The 10,199-nt window shown below is 43.0% G+C and overlaps 1 protein-coding gene across 1 annotated transcript in view; it reads right to left on the minus strand.

The window, feature by feature from the left end:
• zswim6 (zinc finger, SWIM-type containing 6) overlaps positions 1 to 7,688 on the minus strand; it is a 43,178-nt gene extending 35,490 nt beyond the window's left edge. The window contains exon 1 of the mRNA XM_041960654.1: positions 7,160 to 7,688. Coding sequence (XP_041816588.1) covers positions 7,160 to 7,586 — 427 coding nt within the window. The 5' untranslated portion in view covers positions 7,587 to 7,688. The remainder of the gene's footprint in view (positions 1 to 7,159) is intronic.
• Positions 7,689 to 10,199: the final 2,511 nt, after the last annotated feature.

Below are 10,199 nucleotides of genomic sequence, written 5' to 3' on the forward strand. Positions count from 1 at the left end.
AATGACAATTTCCTCCTGTTTGACTAATGCTTGATAAAACTTACTGAGCTTCTTTAAAAAAATAAATACATTTTAACAATAGTGTGTGTGTGTGTGTGTGTGTGTGTGTGTGTGTTTAAGCTGTTTTTAAAGGTTTTACCCAGCAGGCTTTGAGCTGAGAGCTACAGTCGAGTATTAGTCAGAAAACTTTGAGAGATGCACAAAAAAAAACATTTTCGGTCTTTTTTTGGCATTTGTTGATAAAAAGCTTTTTCTTTTAAAAGTTTAATCACAACATAAGCCAATTCAGTGTTTCAGAGTTTACGTGCATGTGTGTGTGTGTGTGTGCTTGTACATCTATGTGTGGATTTCTTCTTTCCCTGTGGAAGCAGAAATGAAAAACTCAGCGACATTCCTCGCGGTGTTTGACACTGACCTGGAAAATACCTGGGCAGAACTCCAAGACTTCAACCAGCACCAACAGAAAAACGGGGGCTGGCTCGGGCGTAGCACATTTACATCTACTGCCTCTTCATTTTATACAAGTACGCTCACTGTTGTGTGAAACCATTTTTCAAAATGGCAGGTTTTCTGTGAAACCCAGCTGAGCGTTTGTTTCAAAGCATGCGCGCGATGTAGCTCCAATAAAAATTGATCTTGCATGGCAGAAGCATATTGAGGTGCTATGCATACACCATTAATGCTGATCAACAACCTACAAGGCTAGTGGGTGTGTGTGCACGCGCGCTCGCTCCCTCAGCATACTTTCAAAGCTTTGCATCATTCAATAAGTGTGCGCCGATTCATTGATTCTTCATAAAATTGCAGATGAGGGAGCTAGCCGGCAGTAATCAGCGTACGCAGGAGGCCCGAGGCTTCGTGGATATACGAGCACGCCTGTATGAGAGATAACACTAATTGTGATTTGATGTGCTGAGCTCAAGTTTAATTAAATACAGTATGCTGAGCTTAACAGCTAAGTGTATAAATATCTACTGTATCACAATATAAGAGATTTAGTTAAAGAAGCTATAATCAATATCGTTATTATAGTGCGACAGCTGAATCTGCAGCTCCCCTCGGCTTTATGGAGCTTCATAGTGAGTTTCAGCTTATTGTTGTTGACAGCAGGAAGCTGTTTTCACAGAAAAAGCTCTAAAAACTCCAGCGTACACCACCTGCTCAGCTGCAAACAGCAGACACACACAGTCAGAGAGCAGCTGGTGGAGCGTGCAGCATTGAGCAGCTAAAAACCTACATATTTACTTCAGGAGCTGGTGGAGACCAAAACAGAGCTAGAGTGAATATTGGATTTAAATGATAAATATAAAGGTACACTCTAATGAAGTAATATCTAATAATATCCCAGGTACAGGAGACATTTTATTGCAGAACAAGTATTTTTTCCTTCTGATACTGTGAATGAGTTTGTCAATCAAAACAAGCAGTCTGATGATGCTGTGAAGCAGCGCGGGATCATGGGAGTTGCTGTCTTCATCGTTAATATCTATCTGACGTGACTCAGGCAGAGCAGTTCGCGGACAGGTTCATGTGTTGAAGTTTTGTTCGCGTTGCGTTTTCGTGTCATGTGATGTTTCCTGCGTCGCCACTGGAGGCCACCAAATGAAACTCACTGTTGCATTCATTAAAACTACGGATTTTCTGGGTTTGAACATTGTTGGACACATTTGGGTTAATGCAAATCCACAACTCGAGAAAATAAAATCATTTTTAGATGCTTTAAGGCGGAAATGTTACATATTTTACCTTTAGGTGAGATTCAGAGCAGCTGTGTCGTAGCTGAATGGTTCCTGCAGACGCCACATGGCGGCATCATGGAAGCTGAATTTCAATGCAGGCCTTTTACTTTTAATGTCATATTTTTAGATTGTGGCATTTGTGCTTTTACTCATGGATCGGAGTACTTCTTCCATGACTGTAAATCAGGGGTAATGATGGCTGCAGGGGGAGTAGCACTGCTCCTCACAGGATGATCGTCGCCGGGCCTGAACCTTTCCGGGACAGAGCCGAACTGGACTCGGTCTGGTTCCAGTGAGACGAGACTTCACTGTGTGGCGACAGTATGCTGCGCTGCCAGCAAAACCAAAGCCAGCGTCTGAGCACAGAAACAGACGGGACTGCCTCTTCTATCACATGATGAAATGTGAGGAAAGCGACACATGCACAAGACTTGACAGACGTGCCGCGAGAATCCGCGGACTGCAGCGACAACCGCCGCCGCTCCCCGCCGGGCCCCGGCTGCGAAGCAACAGGACCGTGACAGACCTGGGCGCAGAGTCTCAAATTCTGCACTTCAGTGTACAAACGGACAGCAATGTCCTGGCTGAGCAGGTAGGTGTGGAGGAAGAGGAGGGAGGGATTTCCATCTTCCCATCAACAACAACACATCGATGTTTTAAGCACTTGGTCCTGCAGATGGACGCGCATCGACAAGAGGCCAGACGAGCCTCTGAAGTGTGTAAAGGTATGAACTTCACCTCCTGGAGGCAGCTTCAGCGTGACCTAACGACTGGGTGATGCAGGGAACAAACATATTACAGCATGTTTTCCCACCGTATATAGAAACCATGGATTTCTTACTCGGGCTAATGTAATGTGTACGTTACTTTACATCTTTGATTTTTCACCTCTGTGTTAAGGTTGTTTTGACGAGTGCAGATAAGCATGCTCAGCGCACACAAACACTGCAGCCTATACTTTAACGTGTCCGTGAAGCCCATACTTCAGCTCAAAGCTATAGCTCAGCATGCACTGATGTGTGTGAGCAGAGGCGGTCAGTCAGTTCACCGCTTTGGTCCACATTGAAATATCTCAACAGCTATTTCATGGATTGCTGCTAAATTTTGCAGACGTTCATGTTCCCCAGCGGACAAATCCCAATGATTTTAGTGGTCCTCTGACTGTTCCCTTTGGCGCCACCATCAGGTACACCTTTAGTGCTGCTGCGGACTCCAAACCGTTGGAATAGGGACTTTGTTTAAGGAAGCTGGCAGGGTGAATATGGCTCCTGTTTTTTAATATAAGGCAGCGAATGCACCAGGAAACATTTGCTCATTTTCTTAATTACAGTTCTGGTCGAATCGTCATGCACGATCTGAACTAAAACAGAAATAAATGTTTTGTAGCTGCATTTACTGTTTGAGTTACAGCTACACGGCTGTTTTTAAAGCACATTGACTTGTTTTTTTCCCTTTTTCACATCACATACATAACATGGCTACAAATCTCTTAGCAGATAACCACACAACACTTTGGTTTATGACTAAAATACCTGCAAAACTGAATCCATTTCCATCACCTCAGCAGCACTTTGTGTTTGGTGCTTTTAGAACGTGAAAGAGAGATGTTAGCATGCTAACAAGCTAAACTAAGATGGTTGCCCTTGTAGACATTACAGCTGCTTAAGATTAGCATGTTAGCATAGCTATAGCAGCACAATTACTGACGATATTTGAATCTGTGTACAAACTGCTTCTCCATCAGCTGAAACTGACTCTGCATTACAAACTGATTTTATTAAAAGTGATAAATGACACCGTGCACCAACAAAGCCACTGAGACTGTGAAAAGCTTTAGCTTCAGGCTCTTTGTTCAGCTGTTTCTAGAGGAAATCTACTTAAAATAGTTGGTTTGACTTGGGGAAAATCTTGTTATGGCTGTGGGGATCAAAGCTGGACATTTCCTTGTACCTCAGAAATATAACATGCTCTGTTTTAGAGGCTTGCAGCTTTTTTCCTTTTCGCTTCATTCTTATTTGATTTTTTCCGTAATACATCTTGAAATCTTTGCGAAAAGCTAATGTTTCTTCACCCAAGATGCATTTCTGCTTTCTGACCCTGAGTACAAACTGAATAAGACAAAAGGCTTTCTGCTCTCAGCTGCTTCTCTACGTGAACCTCACTGCAAACTGACTTCACACCAGAGGAGCTCGTCTTCCTCTGTAAGTTTAAAAAGACAATGGATGACGTTGAATCGGGCTCAATAAGAGACGGCCTGTCTGCGCTCTGTTAAGTGAAGCTCTACTTTGTTTTGGACCCTGTAAAACACTTTCTTTAATTTTGTTCTTAAGCAATATGTCTGCTTATGTTGCACCTATTTTCATTCATCATCACTTGTATCTTCACTGAGCCTCTTGTTTTAATCACTAAAAAGATTTTACTGCTTACACATTTAAAAAACAGCAGATTTTGATAGAATTAAGGATTATTCAGTAAAGGTCTTTAATGTGCATTATGCATTTGACTTTCTGTTTTTAATTTGAAACTCAATGAAATGTTTAAAGGCAATTAAATCACTGACCACAAGTATAGCAACAACAACAACTGATCAATTGAACAGAAATAATCTTTAATGTTTGTTTATTGATTTGATGCATGATAACAAGATGATAAAAATAGTTTCAATTTGTATTAATTTATTTATTTTTGATCAATCAGAGGTTTATGTTCTTGGTGCATTGTTTGGTTTCTAAAACATCAGAAAATTGTCTTAAAATAGCTTTTTTTGCCCAAACAATAGATCAGAACTTCAAAATATTCAATTTATTATGGTGTTTGACAAGAAAGAGTGGGAAACTCACATTTGAGTAGCTAGAGCCATCAAATTACGGACATTTTTGCTTCAGAAACAGCTGCAATGATTGACGGCTTGTCGAAATAGTCGCCTTATCAGCTAATCATTTCTTTTATTATTGTTTGCCGTTGAACTGCCGACAGTCTAGATGTATTTGGAGCAGCAGCAAACATCACTTGTTTCTTGGGCGTTGGTGCTTCACCTCACAGCTCAATAACTTTACCATTAGCTATGATAGTAGCTACAACCAGGGGAATAAAGCAGCCCCCAAGTCTAAACCGGAAAGCTGCAGTATTTGCTCCTGTGAGAAAAAATGGCTTCCTTTATCTTTGCGCTGATTAACAGCGAGGGTTTGTTGGGGAGTACAAGGGTCCACAGCAAATGTGTGCCAATTCATTTCCTCAAGGTCTGCTGCGAGAAAACCTCACTCCTCTGGTGCAGCCCACACATGGGGAGATTACATCTTTTATTTATCACTTCTTGGCTCCATTTTTCCAGCAAATTCCAAGATGGAGTGCAATCAGCCAAGAAAAGAAAGAATCCCACCCTGTGTGTGTGTGTGTGTGTGTGTGTGTGAGCACTACTGTTATTCCTCTTTGTAAGCATGCAGATCGAGCCCCCTCGCTCTGTGGCATAACAGCCCAGACTCTGTTTCTTCCCTGCAGAAACATTTCCCCAATATCTGGGAATATATAGGCCTCTCATTTTGGCCGGACGGGGGCTGGTGTGTGTTGTGAGTCTGTATTCCCTGTGGCCCTTCACAAAGCCCACATGAACCTCCTGCATTTACAAGTGGGGGAAGAATGACCGGTCATGCAGAAACGTGTTCAGATTGTATTACAATTCAAATTAAGCATGCAGAGTAATGGGATTACAGCCCTCAGCGCTCCCTGAGAAGGTGTCCCGAGTCCGGTGAACCCACAGGTGACAGACGCTGCAACACAATCAAAGACTCCAGGCTGACCGTGTGATGATGAGGGCTGTAAACTTCATTAAAGAGAGCTACCTCTACAACCCAACACCACGTCTGCTTCCCTCACAGCCAAAGAGCTCTCTGTCGTCTTCTTTTCCATCAGAGACACAAAAAGACACAAACCTGAACCGACTGGCTGTGGACTGGTGTGAATCATGGCCCTTTTAAAGGAATGGCTGTGCTCAATACGCTTCCTCCTTCCAAATCTCTTCTACTTAACAAGGGAGTGAAAAGATGCTTTTGTTTGCCTTCCTTTTGGAAGAGACGGGAAGCTTGAAAGACACAAATGAACATGAAAATAGGAACAAAGTGCCAAACTCACAATAGGAACGCCAGGCATTCGATATGAGTGCCGGGTAATTAAAATCTCAAAGAAGGCCACTCTGTGGGCACATGATAATGATAAGAAAAGTACACCTACATGACATAAATCAAATATTACTGGGTCACTGGTTGGCAAAAGGTTGCCATGCACAAACAGCTGTCAGTTCAGCACACATGTGTCTGTTCCTGTTTCACATCGCCTTTCAGTGGGTTAGAAACATGCTCGAACGCTGTCGGTCTATTCTCAGTTTACCATTTAGAAAGAGAGCACATTAACTCCTGCAATGGCTATTCTGCACTACAACATCCCAGTAATAACACACAGCAGATACACTAGATCTGCGTAAATATAACAACAATAATGTGAGACTGCCCTCCAGCTCAGTCGTTCATTAGCTTCTCGTCACTTAAAATGTCTGCTGATCGAGCTAGGCCAACAAAGACACAATGAAAATATTATCCAACCACATCTCAACTGTGAGAACTCATTCAAATGCAATGTGTGTCAGTTGAGACCCAGCCCAGCGCCGAGCACTTCCCTTATTACTCAATAGATTTATGCAATCGTTTAAAACTGATTTTAAAAGGTCAGGCTGTGTTTTCAGTGGCGTCTGAATGGCAAAACTATTACTTAATGTGATATATGTAGCATGGAATTGTGATTGGGTTTTTAAAAAAGTTTTAACGCTTCTAAATGTCACATCAGATCAATCAACTCGAAGAGGATTGAGAACATATGAAGCACTTCTAGGTGTTTTGTGAAGCTATAGCAGCCTGCCGGTGCCATGACCTGACCCCAAACCAGCTTCAAAAATCTTGGCACTTCTGTGTCACAAATTGAGTTTCACATTAGCTTAATTTATGAACGCCCCTGAACGCAGCAGCAGACAGTGGAAATTGTGATTTGTTCTCCTTCCGTGAAAGTTTCTCAATGAGCTCACATGGAAATGTGGGAATTCCTCTTTGTTAGAGCCACAGCTTGATTTTAAAGGCAGTTAGTGGATTTTGGGGCTTTGTACACAACATTTCACATTCAAACTGCCCGGAGCAAAACAGGGTTTAAATGCCCCAGTCACACATTCCCATTCATGCTGGTTTAAAGCCCCATTGTGGCCGCTCGGTGTGTGTCGCCTGACCGCTTCCCCCTTTGTTGTCGAGCCGTGTCACTTTTATCATCATCGCACACACATTTCATCATTAAAACAGGTCGCGTTGTTGTTTTCTGTGTGATTCGTGGCCAGATATGACCGTGTTTGTCCTCGGTGCGCCCGGTTCCGTCACATCACTCACCGACTTGCAGTACGTTGTCCACGCAGCCGCTCTCCAGCAGAGCGATGCCCCGGCGGAACGGCAGCCGCGTCTCGTCGCTGCTCTCCCCGCTACTTCCGATCTCCTCCCCGCCGGTGTTGAACGACGAGTACATGCAGATCTCCCGCTCGCTCCTCGGGAAAGACCAGTACACGATCCGTCTCTGAACGGGCTCCGGGATCCGCTCGAAGCGCTCCTCTACCCTTTGAAACGGCCACTTCTCCGCGACTTTCCTCGCGGCGATGTCCAGGAGAGACTCCGGGTTCTGTGTTTTGCTCGATTCGCCCTGGGTGGAAGCCGAGCCGCCACACGGCGCCCCCGCGGCCCGCTGGCCTTGCCTACATGTTGCGCTGTAGCCCGGTCTACAGCAGAGCCGCTTGGCTGGGGGCTGCTGTACGCGCTCCGCCATGATAGCTCCGCTTTAACGGCGACGGAGGAAGTCAACGCACCATATGAACGGGATGGGAAGGGAAAAGGTTACCCACGGCTCGATTGTTGGCCGTGTACGGCCAAATGATCCTTTTATGGAAACATGGGGCTGGGCTTCTCCGAGCGTGTCAAACCCCTTTGTTGACAAATGAAGAGGAGGCGGGGTCTGTCCGGCTAGCTCCGCGCTAACTGACGCTACGAACTGCAGGACGGGATTCCCGCTCGGCCGCGAGTCCTTTGTGAGTCACATTTGAGACCCGGGCGAAAAGCTGTGAGAAGGGGGTGGTTGTAATAAGGGCTGTCTCCGCTTCGAGGCTGTGGTCTTGCCGGTGGGCGTTCACAGATATCGCAGATGGGGAAGACGGAGCTGCTTTGTCTGGCGGTGAGGTAGAAAAGCCGGACTGAGGATGGGCGGTGATTGGCCTGTCAACACTGGAGCCTCGTGGTTTTGGGGGAGGGGGCAGTGAACGCAGCACCGCCCCGTGTGACGTTTAAAGGTCCGCTGGAATGTGGAGCCGTTTAAAGAAAACACAACTCATTACGGGAAGTGTAGTAGAGGATGGAAAGAGAACTGCTTTCTAAAAGAAAATACTTTATGTGTGTAGTTAAAACTCATACTACAGAGACTGGCTTTTATTTGGAAGTTACCTGGAAAAATAATGCAATATGATACACACAGGTGGAGAAAGCACTGAGATCCTTTACTTAAGGGAATAGTAAAATTTTATTTGTCCACATTTCTCTACCCCTGGCAGTGTTCAGCTTTATGTTGTAATACATGTTCACTGCTTGCTCATCACTGCTGATCAATAAAGCACAGGAGAAAAAAAAAAAAAGAATAATAACCCAGGTGACTTCCTGGACTCTTCACTGGTTGCCAGGCAACTGTTCAGAGCTCCTTACCTCCTGTGAAAAGGTGAAGTGCCGTTTTTAGACTTTTCATACAAATTCAACAAAACAGAACACTGGACAGAAATATGCTAATTTCTCCTCCCTGTTTCGAAGTGTTTATGCTAAACCGAACTAAACTTATCTTATAATTCTTTGCTTTGCGTTGATTATCTTATAATCCTATTTATTCCTAACTCACCACCTGAAAGTGAATTAGGAAACCTTTGCTTAAAGTAAAAGTAGCAACATAACGATGGAGAAGTACTCTGTAAAAGTCCTGTATTCAGTCAGTAAAAGTACAAAGTTTTACGTTATCAAAGAGTAAGGAGTAAAATTATACAGCAGAATGCCCCCTGACACTGTAATATAATTATATTGCTGTGATATTATTCTATATTATATAATAGAGTTATTATTACTCAACATTTTAATGTTGAAGGTTAAGGTGAAGTTAAGTGTATCTACTTTATATATTGTTGGGTAGTTATAATAATGCATCACATTAACTGATCATATGTTTGTAAGATTTTTAAGGTGTGAGGTCACTGTAGCTGTAAGATATCAAGGAGTGTGAAAAGCACAATTATTCCCTCTGAAAAGTAGTGTACTATATGTAGAAAGTAGCAGTAATGGAAATACTCAAGTAACATACTTCACATTTGTACTTGTGTACAGAACTGGTAATTCATTACAACACAGACTGTCTAAAATGGCTTATAGTTAAACACCCCGATTTCTTCTACATGAACACTGTCACCTCAGGCCAACAGGACGAGTTCACTATGGATAATACTCATGTTATTTTTGCCTGGGTGCCCTCAGGCCTCAACTGCTGGATTTCTGTTTTATCAGCTGGGTAATTGTGTTCACCTGGAGTCCCAGGTGTAAACTGGTCCCAGAAGAGATTCCTACAGCTGGAACAATGGGTTCAGTATGACAACATTTTGCACCGTTTTTCTGGTTGAACTGTTGTGTGTGACACATAGAAGCAGGTCTTTGTTCTCCGAGAGGTAATTAACTCTTCTGACTTTGCTGAGCGTTAGGAGCATCCTGAAAGTAGAATTCTGACTTTTAGAAAATGTTGATTTCCGCTAGAGAGTCAGAAGAGAGGGTCAATAAATACTGTTTGACAAAGACAGGAAACAGAGCCGGGCTAACTGTTTCCCTATGTTTCCAGTCTTTATGTTAAGCTAAGCTAACCTTTTGCTCGTGGTAGCTTCATGTTTGCCATACAAACATGAGTGGAATCAATCTTCTCACCTAACACTGCAAAACAAAGCAAATAAATATTTCTCAAAATATGGATCAAGTCCATCAAAGAACTAACGTAAAGTGCCTAAATGTCGCCTAAAATGCCTTCTGTTACTCATATTTTGTTTCACTGTGGAGACATAAATGATATATAATATTGTAGCTGCACATGCTTCTGATGCAGGAGTGTTAGTATATATATATATATATATATACATTATGTAGTTTGCTTTTAGTTCACATGTTGCCTTAGAAGTTGCCTGTTTTTTAAGTGCTTGTTTTATGTGACATTTATTTGGGATAAAAGCTTAAAAAAAGATTCTTTTTAATGTAACGGACATTGAATGAAATTCTTTCTGGAGGGGAGTTAGAATGATGTATGTCAGTAAGCTGTAATGATGTAAATGTCTCCCACCAGCTTTCCATCCAAAACAATGACATGTTCTCTAAA

The sequence above is a fragment of the Chelmon rostratus genome, chromosome 19, assembly GCF_017976325.1.
Source record: "Chelmon rostratus isolate fCheRos1 chromosome 19, fCheRos1.pri, whole genome shotgun sequence".
Taxonomy (NCBI): Eukaryota; Metazoa; Chordata; class Actinopteri; order Chaetodontiformes; family Chaetodontidae; genus Chelmon; species Chelmon rostratus.